The following is an 18,003-nucleotide window of genomic DNA, read 5'->3' as shown; positions in this document are numbered from 1 at the left end:
ACAACAAGTCAAACGTCGATCACAATGAGCAGTTTGGATGATGTTTCACAGGAAAGTGACAGCTGATGACAGTATTGTTGCGTCCCAAAAGTTCCTTCCTAATGACAAGGGCTTTGGGCATATGGAAAATGTTGACATTGTCCAATTAGAGGAGCATATATAATCAAGATGTTAAGGATATGTATCTTTTGTCTCCTTGGTGATGTAATGCAAGTACATATGACAAGTCTCTCTTTTTATCATGAAAGCTGAACCAACTCAGAGTAATGCCATCTCTGACTTGTGGTTGGATCATGTTTTATCAGATACGGCAAGCTGGATGGCACCGTATCTTTGTTTCTGCAACAACGAAGCCAAGATTAACCTTTTCTCTCGATCACTGAAAAGAAAGCAGATATTTTTGTAGGTGGAAAAAGAGTTGTCTGAAGCGGACTTGCATGTGGTAAGGTACATGGAACCATGTGTGTGAACAGCCACTGATAAGACTCCCGAGACGACCGACGGATAGACGACAACGGCGTTGATTTGGGTTCTCCCCGGAGTATATCTTCTGGGACGCAACGAGATTGGTAATATTCATGAAGCCACTGCAAGTACTAATCTCGATAGTTACCTACCATGGCCTCCGGTTAGGTTAGAACCAAGTTTGATAGTCAAGGGTGGGTGAAAGAAGACAAAGCTCTCGCTGAAGGGGCTCCAAGCTCGTCTATAAACAGGACGGTGGAACCAGCGGAGGAAGATGAGACATGGAGGTCCAAGAGGAGAGCGTCCCTCTGCTGACAAATGGTGGGACGGGGTTAGCGAGGAGAGTGTGGGAGGAGTCGAAGAAGCTGTGGGCGGTGGTGGGGCCGTCGATGATCGGAAGGCTCGCCTTGTATGGAATGTGCGTGATCACACAAGCGTACGCAGGGCACGTCGGTGATCTCGAGCTGGCGTCCTTCTCCATCGCCACCACTGTGGTGGCGTCGTTTGCGTTCGGCTTTATGGTATGCACCCTCATCTCTCTCGCGTCCTTCGGAAAAGAAGGGAAAGAAACACTAGTAGTTTCGCCGGAGTTGGCCATCGACGACAACGATGCATATGAAAACCACAAAATAATCTTTTGATTGCCATAAAATTTATGGGAGCAAATGATAGAAGATCAACGTAGGAATATTCAATCAATCTGATTAATGTAGTATTTAAATAATTGATCTGATTATATGATTTGAGTGCATGATTAAAAAAATCTATCTGGTATTTTGATAAATAAAATTTATGCTTTTTTTTCATTACATATTCCTCAAATTTATATGATATCTTCTCTTCTCGAGCAAAATTTTATATGATATCAGATTAACACTCCGGTGAGATCGTTCCCTTCTCTTCAACGATCATCTATCTTTTGTTTTTCACTTGTGCTACGTGATCTTCACCGACCGATCTCATATTCATACTACTGATCGATCGATTAGTAGACTCTCTCGTAAAGTCTTTCACTCGAAAGATATTTCAATTATACTGATCCAAGATTAAGCTTACATTGTGTTGTGGGAAACAACTTTGAGCCGTGGCCTCGGGGTCGATGCAGCTCGGGGTCGATGCAGCTCGGTTCGGGTCCGGAGGACGACGATCTCCCTGGGGCGCTCCTCGAGCCCGCTGAGGCGGTCGGGTGCGGTGTCTGATCGGGACGGTGTAGCCGTCTCCTCCGGGCAGGAACTCCTCGCCTACGCATCCAGAGAGGACCTTCGGCTTCGCACCTGCACAAAGGTCGAGCCGAGGCTCTCGGCCCGACCCCTCCGACGATCAAGTTAGCAGATGTGGAGGGGGTTTCAGATGAAGGAGTATTTTTGTGTGTCTCCCCTCTCTTTCTAATCAACGAGAGGGTATTTATAGGGAAGCATACTGCTTCTTGAGCTACCCGCTTGCAGGGGGCAGGCTGGTAGCGTCTGACTTTGTGTTGGCATAGCGTGAAGAATCGAGCTTTGGCAAGATGTTAATGCGCCTCGGTCGGCGTTCCGGTCTGCATTGACCAGGTGCTGTTGCGTGAGGCGTCATCTGACGTCAGCTGAGTCTTATCATAATTACTATCCTCATCATATTCACCCCCCCCCCCCCCCGAAGGAAGTCATGCCATAAAAGGGGGGGTCCGAGGCATGGCTTCGACTTTGAGAAACTGTCCCAACCGGGCGCCTTGCCGGAGGTGTGGGAATCGTGGAGTTCAGCAACTAAGAAGGGTCGGATGTGCAGTGGTGACCCAGGTAGCGTGCGGCCAACGAGAACACTTAGTAGGGCAGGCCGACGCATGGTATGACCTCGGTGAGCATGGAGCCGAGGAGGACGACGCAGGCGAGCTGACCGCGTGCATGGGGCCAAGGAGCCGAGGAGCACGACGCAGGCGGGCTGGCCGCGCATATGGGGCCGAGGAGCCGAGGCTGGCTGGCTGGCCGCGCGCATGGGGTCGAGGAGCCGTGGAGCTGAGGAGCCAAGGAGCCGAGGCAGGCGGGCTGGCCGCGCAGGTGTGTCTCGGGAAGCATGGGACCGAGGAGCACGACGCAAGCGGGCTGACCGCGCAGGTGTGTCTCAGGACGCATGGAGCCGAGGAGCACGACGCAGGCAGGCTGGCCGCGCAGGTGTGTCTCGGGACGCATGGAGCCGAGGAGCACGACGCAGGCGGGCTGGCCGCACAGGTGTGGTCTCGGGCAACATGCGGCCGAGGAGCACAACGCAGGCGGGCAGTCACCCGACATTCCGGGCCCTCCTTCTAGCGCCAATCTGTTGTGGGAAACAACTTTGAGCCGTGGCCTCGGGGCCGACGCGGCTCGGTTCGGGTTCGGACGACGAGGATCTCTCTGGGGCGCTCCTCGAGCCCGCTGAGGCGGTCGGGTGCTGTGTAGCCGTCTCCTACGGGCAGGAACTCCTCGCCTACGCGTCCAGAGGGGACCTTCGGCTTCGCACCTACACAAAGGTCGAGCCGAGGCTCTCGACCCGACCCCTCCCACGATCAAGTTAGTAGATGTGGAGGGGGTTTCAGATGAAGGAGTGTTTTTGTGTGTCTCCCCTCTCTTTGTAATCAACGAGAGGGTATTTATAGGGAAGCATACTGCTTCCTGAGCTGCCCGCTTGCAGGGGGCAGGCTGGTAGCGTCTGACTTTATGTTGGCATGGTGTGAAGAATTGAGCTTTGGCAGGATGTTAATGCGCCTCGGTCGGCGTTCCGATCTGCATTGACCAGGTGCTGTTGCGTGAGGTGTCATCTGACGTCAGCCGAGTCTTATCATAATTACTATCCTCATCACATTGATCTTCCATCATAGTTAATCCTGCACATGTAAAACAAAACTTCGATCGAGATAATTAATCCTAAGCAATTAACCAAGTTGTCCGGTATGTCGATTCTTCGGCGCATTATTCTCTCCTGCGGCTTATTGCCTATTCGACCAGTTGACTCCACAACTCCGCGACTCAAATAATTGAATCAATTTAGGATTTGAATAATTGATCATTGCATAAATTGAGTATATGATTTAAAAAAAAAATCCCTATTCATCATATAAAATTCATCCATTTTCACAACCTATTCCACAATTTTACATCAAACCCGTCGATAAGTTGTGCCGCGGTATACATGCATACTTACACACGTAGACACGTACCTGCATGCTTGCTTTCATATCGAAGGATGTTTAACATTGGTTCCCTCTCCCCCCCCCCCCCGGCGCAGCTTGGCATGGCGAGTGCCCTGGAGACGCTGTGCGGGCAAGCTTTCGGGGCCAAGCGGTACCACATGCTGGGTGTGTACATGCAACGATCCTGGGTCGTGCTCTTCGTCTGCGACATCCTCCTCCTCCCCTTGTACTTGTACGCCACCCCGTTGCTGGAGTTGCTGGGGCAGCCGCGGGAGATAGCAGAGCAGGCCGGATACCTCTCGCTGTGGCTGCTGCCCATGCATTTCTCCTTCGTCTTCCTGTTCCCGCTGCAGAGGTTCCTCCAGTGCCAGCTGAAGAACTCCATCAACGCCGCCTTCACCGTCCTCGCCCTCCTTGTCCACGTCCTCGTCAGCTGGTTGCTCCTGGAGAAGCTGAAGCTGGGGCTCACCGTCGCCACGCTGACGCTCGACTTCTCTTGGTGGGTGGCGGTGGTGGGTCAGTTTGGGTACGTTGTCTGCGGGGGTTGTCCTCGTACTTGGAAGGGCTTCTCCTTTGAAGCATTCGCCGAGCTGTGGGGGTTTCTGAAGCTGTCGGTCTCATCCGGTGTCATGCTCTGGTATTTCCACTTTGTTTACCCATCTCTTGTATGCTCTTTCTCTTCCTTTCCCATTCATGACTCGAACTCACCGTGCACAGTGCCTGCTTGCATAAACAAATATATGGAATTTGCATTAGGTTGGAGGATCATAGTTGAATCAATGAGACATACACATATAATCTCTCAGCTTGTGTTATCTACTTCTCCTTGATAGCCTTTGTTTTTGGTCCCTCTATGCTCGGATTTACAACGCCCTAAAACAAAACAAAACAAAACAAAAAACCATACAAGTCTTATTCTACAAATTAAATTCAAATAATAAAAGACAAATCAATGACTTTCACTAAAAACAAAGTACCACACGAGAGAAGTATTACAGAGATGGGTTTCAAGCTAGGAAATAAATTTGGAGAAGCATTGCTTTAAGCTTTTAATAACGTTTGAAGAGGAAAAGAGTGGCATCATCAAGATAATATTATTGCTATCACTATTGACTTGCTCTTAATTGTTCTCAAATTGATTCCAAAAGCTTTATATTCACTTTTTTTTTTCTCGAGAAGAACCTTCTACCCATCAGTACATTCATTTATGCATTTGTGTATTGATGTTATTTCTTAGTCATCCAATAATTAATGCGACTGACACTAATTAGAGCATGCCCAAAACTACATGTTTCAAATGCCATATTTTCAAATCAAGCTGAAGAAAGATGACACTGTTTAAGTTAAGCCTACTGCAGTAATTGTTAACTTTTGATGACCTTATTATATTCTATTATCTCAACATTTATGTTATTTCTTGTTGAGCAGCTTGGAGAACTGGTATTACAGGATACTTGTTATACTGGCAGGTAATCTAAAGAATGCTGAAATAGCTGTGGATGCTCTCTCTGTCTGGTGAGAAGCATGAACTCTGTATTACAATCACCTTTTGAGTGGGTCAATGGAATACTATATAAAACACACAAAATGAGTTTAATGCCACCACAGTAATAAATTAAAATGCCCTGTCATCCAATAAATGGACAAACATACAATAATATATGTCCCACTAAATATAATTTTAGCATGTACATCCCTACAAATTATAAAAACTTGTATACATATTATTGTGGTTAATCTTTATCAGTTTAATTAAAACTCTACATGACATTGATACTCTTTAGTTTGATTACAGATACAGTAGGAGCACTTTACATATTTATATATATTTTTAAGTTCAAACTAGTTATACTTGGCAGTGATTAATTTTTTATGAAGTTTAATTGGAAGGATTTATGCAAAGGATCATAATATTTGGAAGAGGCATATGAGAAGGGTGTTACATCAAAATTTATTAGGACAAATATGTTATTTTCAAACTCTGAAAGGTTATTTATATATATTATTTTGAAAACCAGTTTTAGTCTTTTCACCATGTTGTGATTTCAACCAATATGTTTTCTGGTTCAGATATAAGTATGAGGCAACATGAATATAATTATACTGGTGGCAAGATGAGTTGAGTCTATATATCTGAACAAGCTTTTTCTGGTTGTACAGCATGAATATAAACTCCTGGGAGCTGATGATTCCATTGGCCTTCTTTGCTGGCACAGGGTATGTTGTTTGTTATCACTTAGTCTACCTCCTCCAGCTTTAGGTCATCATCCTTCTAAAGTTTCAAGGGATTAAATCCATAGTCTCCTATCACCTAAGTCATGAACCTCATTTACAGAATCCATGTGTGCTTTGGATCATCTTCTCTCACATATGCATTGAACTGCTAGATTAATTACAGCATTTGGGTTAACAATCTATCCAACAAGACAGTAACAATCTCCTGCTGACTTGAGGCTTTTAGACAAGTGTACTCACATGATCACATCCCCCACTACAGCACAGAGCATGTCTTTCAGTTGCCCTCCAGGTGGATCATATATTCCGCATAGTGGGAGTTCCACCACTCGAAGCTAAGGACTATATTATAGGACTTAAAGTTGCTGATGTTGATAGATTACATTCAGTCAAACAAGTAAATATGGATTCTAACCAGCCATGTGGCAGTGGTATAGTTCATTTTTCACTTATGCCAGATTTTCTCTTCCTCTGTGCCTTGTCAGCTAAGGTAAATGTATTTGACAATGATCACTAGAGTTGCAATCTTTACAAATAAATGCTTGCTATCAACATAGATGAGATTCCTCAACTCAACATACGCTAGAACCTAGATAAAGCAATAACATTTTTGCACAATCTTTTCCTGGTATCACATGCTTCAGATTTGCTTGTTGCAGATTCTACAGGGTATAATGTCGAGAGTCATAAGTTCAAATGAAAGCACACATGAGTATTAAGTGCCGAATATCTAGTTACAAGCATTAATATCATACTAGACAACTCTAGGTTTGAAAGTTGCATCCAAGGTGTTTTAACGAATCAGTTTTGTCCCTTCATTAATTTATATTGGATCTGAACTCTTATTTACTCCCTACTGCTAAGTAGCATTTGGTCATTTTGAAGCAAGAGTAGTACATATAAACTGATTTCAAGTAATTCACTGATGCTTACTTTTGGGTGAGAACGAAGGGTCCGGGTTGCTAATGAGCTTGGAGCAGGCAATGGAAAAGGCGCAAGATTTGCTACCATTGTCTCTGTGGCAACATCTACAGCTGTTGGCCTTGTCTTCTGGTCTCTAATCATCGGTTTTCATGACAAAATTGCTCTTATCTTTTCAACAAGTCAAGTCATTCAGGTGGTTGTTAACAGGCTATGTATCCTATTGGCATTCAGCATTCTTCTCAACAGTGTCCAACCAGTTCTTTCTGGTGAGCAGATCCTCTTCCATGTAATTCTTGCATCTAAGATTACCTGAAAAAAATAAAAGGCATGAAATTAGCATACTAATTTACTGTTTGATAATAGTTACAAAAACAAAAAAGAGAAATAAAGTAAGGAGATCTGGTTCAATTTTGAGCTCATTTTTTTAAAAAATAATGAACCTTTAACGCATGATTAGTAAATAAAATACTCAATCATTACCTCCAGCAGTGCTCATGGATTACTAATTGTAAGAGAATCTTTCTTAAGGTGTTGCTGTTGGGTCAGGGTGGCAAGCATTGGTGGCATATGTGAATATTGGAACATACTACTTCATTGGCATCCCTTTTGGATTGATTCTAGGGTGGATTTTTGAACTTGGCATTCTGGTATGTTCCACTATTCTTTACTTTTATTGGTTGCTATGTAAGACACAACTAACTTTGTCATGAGGGTAAGATGATGGACAACAAAGAGAGAGTAACAATCAGTAACATACATATATTTCCTTCAAAAAATGCGAGACGTAAAATATGATCTGCATAGGTGGATAATCCATTCCATGCAGTAGATTAGTAAATCATGTTTCTCAAGAGAAAACAAAATATCATAATCACTAAATAAAAATAAAAATTACATGCACCATTAAGTGTTATTTTTCACTTTATATAAGCATCTTAAACAGAAAATCAGAGCACAAATGAGTGCAGAATATTCAGTTCTTAATTGATTTCTGTACATTTTTTTAGAAGCATGGCAGTTATATGTTTGAACTAAGGGAAAAATCTTGCTCCAAATTTCTTCAGGGCCTTTAGCTTGGGTTGGTTATTTGTTTTCTGATGAAAAGATTTTGGTTAATATTATACTAGGTTAGATTAATAATGGGAACTTTTGTTGAATGATTCATGCATGTCTTCTTATTATACTATTTTAGGATTCTTATATGTATGGATCAGTTAATCTTTCAAACTGACCAGTTAAGGCAATCTTTTGAGCGAATCTGAGAAGGCTAACATGAACAAACATAAATCATGGTCAGTGATGTCTATGATAAAATGACAATATAATCAAGAAAGACTTCATGTCTGACAAATAGTGGATATCGATGTCACTAAGATGCCATAGGAACAACTACACAAAAGAAAATTTTGACACAAAGAGAGTCAATTCCTATCCAATGTGAGAACTATTAAATTAGGAAATCATGTTAAATACTCACAATTTTCTCTTGTGGCCTTATATTATCTTAGTCATATCCAACTAAACTTTCTTATAACAGGGCATTTGGGCTGGAATGATTGGTGGAACATGCATTCAGACATTGATATTGGCCATTTTGACCATTCGATGTGACTGGGATAAAGAGGTAAGACCAGCCATCTAAATCGTCCGCCATACATTTTGAGTTGTCTTTATTGTTTCAGAGACATTTCATGTAGACCATCTATTTTCCAGGCAATGATAGCAAGGGACCGTGTAAAGAAATGGTCAGTTGCAGCCGACGATATACGTACAAATTCCTGAACAGCACAAAATTGATCAGGCAAACATTAAAGTCAACTATGATTGCCAGTTATCCTTGGAAAAAATTATATTTACTTTATAAAAATGCAACAAGTGGTAAGAAAAGAAGCATCTAGAAATAAGGAGATCATTATATGATTAGCCAATGAATTCTTGTATATTAAACTCCATAGATTTGTAAGTATTGCAATGGACAGCTATTGGCAATAATCCACTATTCTGATTTCTGAGTATTGCTCCATAATTATCAAACTTTACATCTCCATTCTAATATATTCTTACTCAATTGTAATTCCTCTTCTTCTAAAAAAGGAATATTGCAATTTCTTTACTCTTCTGTCATGGAAATTATGTCAGACCGCTAATACATGGATCCAACAACATAAAACTTGCTGTTATAGGATGTCTCTCACCTTCTTAATAACAGAATGTGATGTAATAGTATCAACAGTACTGGCGATTATATAACTGTAGCAGACCTCCTGCCCTGTTAATTGGTGATATTTCTTACGAAAAATTTCTTATGATTAATTATCTGATTGACATCCTTCTTTCTAGTTATCTAGGAAGAAGATGGAATCTTGTCTTTTAAATCTGAGCTATAAATAAAATCAGCCATTTCTTCCCTCTCTATTCCCATTCATATACTTTAATTTATTTAACCTCAGGATGTGATTTTTCTAGCTTCTTGTCATTACAAAGACAAAAGAAAGCAACACGGTGTCACTGAAAAAGTATTGTTAAGAGAAAATTTTCGATGTACTTACAAAGATCCATGATAAAATAATGACTTTGGAAAGTAATGGAAGAAAATAATGGGTTGAATGTTGATAAATCAGCCACCTGTTTGATTTTGTAATGAAAAACTCTAATTGGCACAAAACCATATTTTATTATTTATAAATGAAGCAAAGTTCCACCCTCCAGTTTTAGTGAAAATCTTAATTTCCATCCCTTGGCAGATGAACATGCATGCACTAGTATATTTAAATAATTTGAGTGTATATCATTGCGGAATAAATATTACTCTCTGAGAAAAACTGATATAACTTATATATTTAGATGGTGCAAAAGTTTTCAACCTATATACCAAATACCAACTCCTCCTAGTGCTCCTATACATACTTGAGAAAGCATCATGTGTTGGTCTGGGCTACAGAGGGTCGAATAGAGCTGTTTTTTTATACAGATTTGAGAATAGCATCATGTGGTGGTTTGGGCTAAGGTTGAACAAAGCACCTAACAGAAAGTCCTTTGGAATACAATTTTGAGAAAAGCATCACGTAATAGTTTGGGCTAGAGTCAAGCAGAACAACTAATATAAAGTAAAGCATGAACATTGTGTAGTGCTTCTCTATCCTTTTTTTTTTAATTCTTACTTTTTTTTCTTTTTTTTTGCATCACTAGCACAGAAATATGTAACTGCACCCCAGAGGAATGGAGACCATGACCAATCTCGTGAAAGGGAATATCTTCCTCAGATGGACAACCTAGGTCAGATCTCAAGGAACTCCATACATGATTTCTACACAAGTATTTCCTAATGTAGAATAAGTTAATCTTAGAAAATCATATCTCCATATTTATTGTTTATGACCATTGAGACATGGTTTACCTAACTAGCAATATACAAGATCAGAGACCTAAGATGCAGATGTCATTTAACTGCTGCCTCTATAACCCATGAACTACTTTTGTGAAGACCGAAGAGATGACACAGCATATGATTACAGTCACGTAGTTAGGTGATACCATCTAAATTACAGCCAACTTGGAGAACTTATATAACAATTGCATGAGCATATGTAAAACCTGTTCAATGCAGAAGTTTTCCTCGCTTCTTAAATGATGACAATGTTCCTTTTTCCCATGATTCAAGGTTGGATTAAGCATTCTATTGACCTTTTTCACTTTAGACAACTTGGTTGCCCATGAATTTGGACAATGGGTCCGTCCTAAGTACTGATATAACGAGACTCCCAGGATAGGATAAGCAATGCAAGGAGGCACTTGGGGAACTCTTACTCATACGAGCCTGTTTGGTTAGTTATTCTCGTAATGGGTAAGAATTCCATAAGATCCAATTGCCATCCTATAGGATGCAGAGTGCCGCCGCAAAGAAACAAATACCAAGAATTTTCGTACTAGCCTGCATTTGGGTACACCAGGGGAAATTAAACCGCTAAGATGGGCTTGAACATTTTACACTCACTCAAGCAATTTCACCAGTTCCAAAAATTGTTCCAGTAACTCGTCCAAGATTTGGTTTGTCCTCTTTCAAACCTGTGTTTGGCAAGCTTTGATTTCTAGAGCATGGGACAAGCAAGGAAGCTATATGCTTATAGAGGCATAATAACAAACATACTTAACGCAAAACAAAAAGGCAACAGAACGGCATGTAGCGGAGTTTACGAAAGGGCAAAACCAATAAACTGCAGTCAAACCCTATCTGCTATGCGATTTTGATAACAATCTCTAGGAATCGTTTATGAAACAGCATTCATTAATCTAAATCTGCAACAAAGAGGACAGTTCATTTGATCAGCGGCAAGAGACTTACGGTGGCAGCGGAATGCAGCCGTTTCACGAGAACGAGCTGCACGGTGCTTTAGTCCATTGTTCGACACGAGAATGCCGAGCAAAGCCGGCATTTCATGCTACGGGATTCTTCGCTGCATTGTTATAGCAGATTACGTCGACAAGCTGGGTGACGGATAGCTGTAGCCCGCCCTCGAAGATGACAATGTTGACATAGAAGATGAATCTGAGCTTTTGACCGAAAAGAATCGCAAAGCACGCACCTGATTGCGAAATCCAATTCCGAATCTGGTCTGAACCATCGAGTTGATATAATTTTGCAGTTGAGATGACAAAGTTTAATTAGAAGAGTTGATATAATTAGTTAGTATTAATAGTAAAAAAGGGTAAATTCCCAAAAAATATAATAATAATAAGCTCTTTATTGTTTACAAATTCTCAGTTAGCATCCTATTTTTATTTATTTCCATATAGCATCTTTTTTTTCCCTTAAAAGGATGATGGTTATCATGATCTTCGTCCCCATCATTACTTCCTCTTTCATGTTATTCTTATAGTTAATAAACGTTGACAGGGTAAACAAAAGGGCCATTTAACGTTGCTTCTACGCATCAACAAGAACGCACAGTGCACGAAATTGCTATTTATTTATCGAGCAAGTAATACGCCTTAGGATTTTATTATATTATCCATTTAAACCCACTTGTCTGTAGGGCAATATTAGATTGGAGAGGTTGACTTTAGAATTTGGATCAATTCTGATCCCCTTTTTTTAATTCTGTATGATATAAGACTACACTCTTAATCCGATAAGAGTTCAAACTTTTGACTTATTCATGTATGTTCATTATTTTTTATTTTATTTTAATGGTTCAAATTATTTATTTATTTATTTATTTATATTATAGGGTTTGTGACGAAAGCATTCATCGACTTTGTGCTGCAGGTAAGATCACACGTAGGATTACTCAGCATATATACGTCGCTGGTTTAACTTAGAAGCACTAAGATTTCAACGCGTTGACCACGCTCCGGTTTATGCTTTGCGAAAGTCAACGCCGTTTCATTCACCGTGAGGAAACAAAGTATGTTGCTACGATATTGATAAATCGGAAAGATGTCATACAATGTTTCTCTACTTGTTTAAGATAGCTGACATTTCTGAGAGATGAGTTTTAATAGTGCATTCGTAGAACACAAGGAGGTCCAAACCTGCGCAATAGTATGTTACCTGCATAAGAATAAGATAGGATATATGTACAATTTCTCTTGGTAAACCACGCTAATCTCATGTATGCAATTTTATGTATTTATATAAAGTGAAAACTGGAACCAAGTCAACAAGCAAGAATTTGCAGAGCTCGACACGGTCAAACTTGCCGAGTCAGGGAGCTGGTCGGGGATTCGTCATCGTCTCGTCCTCCGCCGCCTCCGCCTCCGAGGCATTCCAAGGACGTCCTCACGGCCGCGACCCTTCTCTTGACTGAGCCCTCCGCTTCCCCCCTCTGCACTGAGCACTCGCCCTCCCCTTTCGTCCCCGTCACCCACGCCGGGACCTTCACCGACAGCGTCCGTAAGAAGAACGGTGGCCACCGGTCCGACTTCCGAGGGCGGAAGCTCCACCATCCGCGGCTACTTCCCTCCCCGCCGCCGCCGCCACCGTGCCCGCTCCTTGAGCTTCCCTCCCCCGCGATTGGGGACGCGACGCAGCTTGCTGAACGGTGGAGCTTCCGGGCGGCGAATATCTCCTTCCTTATGTGCTCCGGCAACCGGAGGGTGTACCGGTCCACGTCCTCCACCGACCGGACCACGGAATGCCCGGTCGAATGAGATCGTGGGAACTTCGGCGACCGACGCCCGGATCGCGACCGAGCCTCCCGCTTCCGGCTTCCAATTCGCGCTAGTTCCTTGGCCGCCTCCCGCTCCTCCTCCTCCGCCGCTGCAGGGTCCACGGGGATTGCAACATGATTCTGTGGCAGGGCAGCGGACTCGGGATGAATGCCCGCCGTTGGGACGGCAACAAACGGCGGGTCGAGACCGCCGTCGGTGGTTTGCTCGGCGAGGTTGGCGCGACAGACCGGGCAGGTGACGTGGGAAGCGAGCCAGGCGTCGATGCAGTCCGTATGGAAGACGTGGCTGCAGCGGGGGAGGAGGCGGAGCTCCTCGTCGTCCTCGAACTCGCTGAGGCATACCGCACACTCCAGCGCGCCCTTCCCTGCCTTCAGCCCCTTCACCTCCGCGTAGATAAGCGTGGGGAACGTCTGCAGCACCTCGGGTTTCAGCCCCTGCTGCCGGCGAGACCGAGCCAAGCCGCCGCCTGCCCAACGGGGGGAGGACACGCCGAGGTCCCCTCCGTCGCCGGTGCAGGATCGGATGTAAATGGCCAAGAACCCAAGGCAGAGGAAAACACTGATCATGCCGATGATAACGATGGACATCACGGGGTTAAACTTGGCGTCATAATTGTAGAAGCTGTTGCTGCTGTTGTTTCCGCCGCCGGAGGGCGGCGACGGCTGGGCGTGGACGCACGAGGGTGCGAGGAGCAGCGGGAGCACGGAAAGGACGACCGCGATGGACGGCCCGTCGATCGGACGGCGACAACGATTCGCGGCCATCGAGGACGCAGTACGAGGAGCGAGATACGGTTGTGTCGGTGAAGCAGGAGGCGATTATAAGGAGACGATGAAGGCGAGGCGGGAGGGAAGGAGGAAGGAAGCCTCAGCGGTCAGTGTAGACTTCCTCTCCGCTACGACTCCTCGGGTTTCAGTTGTGTCCAGCGACACTCTCCCACTGATATCGAACGCCACACTTACTCGCGTGATCATTTGATCCTGATGTGGGGCTCAGCACCTCTGCGCATCGGAGAAGACCCACGTGCGACAACATGTTTGAATTTAGTGGAATTAGATTCTCCGGCCTAAACCTTCCACAGGAACCCGTTGGTGGTTTGGGCATGGACGGATGTGATGAGGGGGAGTCGAGATTTAAAAATCGTGCGCATGGTTGATCAGCGAGAGAAGCTCCGGGTGATGAATTTGGTTGGCGTATCTCATTGATACGACGAGGAACGACGGCGAAGATGGGCGGTTCCGAAACGAGCCGCCATCGACGGGACCAACGGATACGAATCCGATAAGATGGATGTATCAGTTTAACTTGGTTGGACGACAAATACGAAAATTCAAAAAGAAAAGTCGATCTCCTGTCATTTTTATATTGGCTATATTTGTAAATTTAAGTCTTATTTTTAAATTAATTATTTAAATAATAGAATATAGTATCTATGCGTGTTTGGGATCGGGCAAGTCGATCAAAGCAGTAAGAGCTGAAGGCTGGGCAAGTGGAGGCGGCAGCGCAAGCAATCTAAAAGTTGTTGGGTTGCTGTCCCACCTCTTCATGTCGTGAGGTGACATGATCGATCGAGGTTGGTGGAACATTATGATCGATAAGACCCCATTAGATCAGACGTTTGGGCGTGAGATGGGAAAATGAGAAGGCAGCTGACCAGACACATCTTTGCTCGAACCTAAATCTAAATTGACGAGCTAGCTATCTCATAACATAGATGCTGGAAACGTGTGATTTCTCTCCGCATAATTTCGCGTAGTTTAGATCGACACTTGGAACGGAGAGAGTGGGAACCAAAATTTTGAGCACGAGAAGAAGCAAAGCGGAGAGGAAGGTAGAAGATTGAGATCACAGTGTAGCCACTGAACCTGCTGCCATGAATACAAGGATCTACCCACATAACTAAGCCTCATTGTCGTATACATTATGTCCTTGTATATAGTTAATTGCTGTCACAGCCAAGATCTTGAACTTTCTGCCATTGTTAATGCAAGCAGTGGAGCTGAACGACCGAACTTTGAATGATTGCCGGCTTCACCCAAGAAAAGCCCACGTAATACGCCATCTGGTGCAGCTGCGTGACGGGAATCTTGTCGGAAGGAATTGCTTAAAGAAATGATCGCACTCGTGATTGGCGTAAAGGTTGTGATCAGAATAAGCATCTATGTTGCACTTCTCCGCCATGGTGAATTCTTTGCAGGAGAGAGAGGTGAGGACAGAGGAGGCAGCCCGCTTGCGAGCCCTCCCATTTGCATATCGCTTAAAGAAAGAAAGTTATCGCTATAAACATACAAACGAGGATCGATACAGGCCATCAACTCCAACTTGCAACTCTGAACAGGTATACTCCCTCTAAGGCAAGCTGCTGGTTTGTTCCTGTCACTGGCAACTCAAGTTTAGAGGCCGCTCCATAGAAGATGATATACGCTGGAAACAAAAGAAACGAAATATGAAAGCTAAACAAATATGCAAATTGCAGCTACTCATTCTGAGAACTGAAAGCTCAGAGTAACCAAGAACAGGCTCGATAAGCTTAGATTTTATCTACGTTGCTGAAAACAACAAGCTGACACCAAAAAGCTGGAATCAGTAACTTTATGATGTTAAAATACATACAGAGGAAACTTTCATATTTTATTGTTCCTTCGAGACCTTACCTTCGTGTTGTGGTTCCTTTTCAAAGATGCAGTAGTCTGACTGATTGAGCATGGAAGAAAGACCAACGGGTCATGTCATGCAGCTTTGCAGATATCTATGACCCGAGAAAGGAAGGAATCGTCCAGGGGAAAAGGACCTTGCATAAGAATTTGAGAGAAGGGGCTCCTGCGCTGTCATCTCCAAGTTGAGACGGTGGCCACATGACTCTTCTCCTGATCCCACTCCGCACCAACAGATGCAGCCTGGACTGGCCTCACTGCCCGAAAGAGCCTCTGAAGCCTGTTGTCCTCTCTTCTTCCCTCACTACGAACCAAACTATTATTTCTTCCCAAATTAAAATAGAAGCGACTGATCTCATCCACTTTTGGAGTTGCAGCTTTTTGAATTTTAATTTTAGCTAAACCCAGCTAACGACGGTGTCCTCGTTACTCGATGCTGTGCATTCCTTTCTTGACCTCAACTGGCAACCTTGGGCTGTGTTCTTGTTTCCACCGAGGCCTTTAAAGCGCCCCTCCCCCGTCCTTAGTTTGGCCTCGCCGTGCTTCTGTCTAAGGTTTCGTTCAATTCTGTACCAATAGATAGTGCCGTGGCAGCAGAAAGATGGCACTAGAAGCCGTGGTGTTCCCGCAAGACCTCTTTGGTTGCGACGTGAGGGAGTTGCACAAGAAGGGAGGGGAGGTTTGGCGCTATGACTTTGGTGGTGTAGCAGAGGCCGGGAAGGTATGTGGTAGTGCTGGCGATCAAGGTGGGAGGGGACTGAAGCAAGAAAGGAAGGTGGAGGATGTAACGCGTGGGCCGTGGGACACCTCGAGCTCCTCCATCGTGCAAGCTTCTGCTGATGGCCATGTGAATTCCTCATCACCGGAGACGGGCACCGAAGACGCCTTCAACGTTAGCCCAGGATTGGCAGCACGCCGGAGAAAGAAGCGGCGGTTGAAGAGCTTCAAGAACCAGGAGGAGGTGGAGAATCAGAGGATGGCCCACATCGCCGTCGAGCGCAACCGGAGGAAGCAGATAAACGAGTACCTTGCTGTGCTGCGGTCACTCATGCCAGCTTCTTATGTTCAGAGGGTCCGTTTCCCTTAACCCTTCTACTTCTTCTGGCTTCTGTACCTTAAAGCATCACGAACTACTTCCATCGTAGGTTGCACTTAATCCTCTGCTGCTAGTTTTCAGTTCGATCCAATAGTTCTTATGGCAAGGACAACCGGTGGTAAATTGTGTTCTTTGTGGTTTGTCTGATGGCAAAGAATCTGTCTTGCAACATTGAACAAAAAGACGAGCAGTCTCGTTCCACATGCTTTCAGATTCAATGCCAATTCCATTTCTGATGATTATTTTTTAGAACTACGCTCATCAACTCTGAAATCATGTTGATTTCGACACGAACAGGGTGATCAAGCGTCAATAGTTGGAGGCGCGATAGATTTCGTCAAGCAACTCGAGAAGTTCGTCCACTCTCTCGAAGCTCACAAGAGGGTCAAGCAGCGATCCAGTTCCTCCCCCTTTGCTGATTTCTTCTCCTTCCCACAATACTCATCGAACTCCCCTTGTTGCGCAAAGTCTGCCGCCGATGACAGCGCCGGTGAACCTGCAGTGGAGAACCACTCGCCTGTAGTAGCAGAGGTAGAGGTGACCATGGTGGAGACCCATGCCAACCTCAAGGTCCTCTCGACGCGGCGGCCCAAGCAGCTACAGAACATGGTGGTGGGGTTGCAAAGCCTCCACCTGACAACTCTCCACCTCAACGTCACCACCATTGCTGACATGGTCCTCTACTCTTTCAGCCTCAAGGTACAGCGAGGCCTAGGTCCCTTTCACTCCCTGCTATTTCCTTCGGAATCATGAGTTGCCAGCTGATGATGAACTCTGTGCTATTTTTGTTGTTGATTGGTATAGGTAGAAGATGAATGCCTATTGACATCGGCGGATGAGATTGCAACAGCAGTCCACCAAATGGTTGCGAAGATTCAGCAGGATGCTGCCTTTGATTGTACTGTGTGATGATGGCCTCTCATAATCTCGTCTAATATCCTGTTTTCTGGTTGCTGAAATGCCCTTAGTCCAAAACCCAGCTTTGTTTCATCAAAAACTTGGTGAGGACCATTATAAGGCTTGTAAGCAGTGAGCTTTCTATGAGCTAAATCCAAGAAGAAGACTCCTATTGATAAAATGCTCCTGTACCTGTTCTAAGAGCTTTCTTCAAGGTAAGAGTGCACACCCAAGGAGGACGAAATTTACGTCACCTTGTAAGAAACTAGTTGTATTTTATTGGAAGCTATCATGGCGTGTTGATGGCAGAGGACAGTGTTGGGTTCCTGTGAGCCCAAAAAAGGAACCTAAAAGGAGGAATGCAGATCGATAGGGGGCTCTTAGAGTTGTGCGACTGCTTATTCCCACTTCTTCTGTCC

The 18,003-nt window shown here is 44.2% G+C and overlaps 3 protein-coding genes and 1 long non-coding RNA gene across 4 annotated transcripts; 2 read left to right on the top strand and 2 right to left on the bottom strand.

Annotated features, from left to right (window-relative positions):
* The first annotated feature begins 587 nt into the window (after positions 1–587).
* LOC135643053 (protein DETOXIFICATION 27-like) lies at positions 588–8,781 on the top strand. Its single transcript, XM_065159592.1, has 8 exons — positions 588–986; positions 3,703–4,244; positions 5,036–5,122; positions 5,768–5,824; positions 6,794–7,032; positions 7,295–7,413; positions 8,304–8,390; positions 8,480–8,781. Exons 1-8 carry the CDS (start codon positions 747–749, stop codon positions 8,546–8,548), a joined length of 1,440 nt encoding a protein of 479 aa, XP_065015664.1. The 5' UTR covers positions 588–746; the 3' UTR covers positions 8,549–8,781.
* Positions 4,174–11,384, bottom strand: LOC135643054 (uncharacterized). Its single transcript, XR_010498137.1, has 3 exons — positions 11,109–11,384; positions 6,776–7,075; positions 4,174–4,327 (listed from the first exon to the last, which is right to left on the bottom strand). It is a non-coding gene; the product is annotated as an uncharacterized LOC135643054 (long non-coding RNA).
* A 993-nt stretch (positions 11,385–12,377) lies between these two features.
* On the bottom strand, positions 12,378–13,828 carry LOC135643838 (E3 ubiquitin-protein ligase ATL6-like). Its single transcript, XM_065161204.1, has one exon. It carries the CDS (start codon positions 13,699–13,701, stop codon positions 12,457–12,459), a length of 1,245 nt encoding a protein of 414 aa, XP_065017276.1. The 5' UTR covers positions 13,702–13,828; the 3' UTR covers positions 12,378–12,456.
* A 1,925-nt stretch (positions 13,829–15,753) lies between these two features.
* On the top strand, positions 15,754–17,765 carry LOC135642021 (transcription factor bHLH94-like). Its single transcript, XM_065157790.1, has 3 exons — positions 15,754–16,663; positions 16,985–17,386; positions 17,492–17,765. Exons 1-3 carry the CDS (start codon positions 16,193–16,195, stop codon positions 17,594–17,596), a joined length of 978 nt encoding a protein of 325 aa, XP_065013862.1. The 5' UTR covers positions 15,754–16,192; the 3' UTR covers positions 17,597–17,765.
* Positions 17,766–18,003: the final 238 nt, after the last annotated feature.

Source organism: Musa acuminata, chromosome BXJ3-7 (genome assembly GCF_036884655.1).
Source record: "Musa acuminata AAA Group cultivar baxijiao chromosome BXJ3-7, Cavendish_Baxijiao_AAA, whole genome shotgun sequence".
NCBI lineage: Eukaryota > Viridiplantae > Streptophyta > Magnoliopsida > Zingiberales > Musaceae > Musa > Musa acuminata.
Note: the sequence above shows the minus strand (reverse complement) of the source record. Positions and strands in the feature narration are given on the sequence as shown.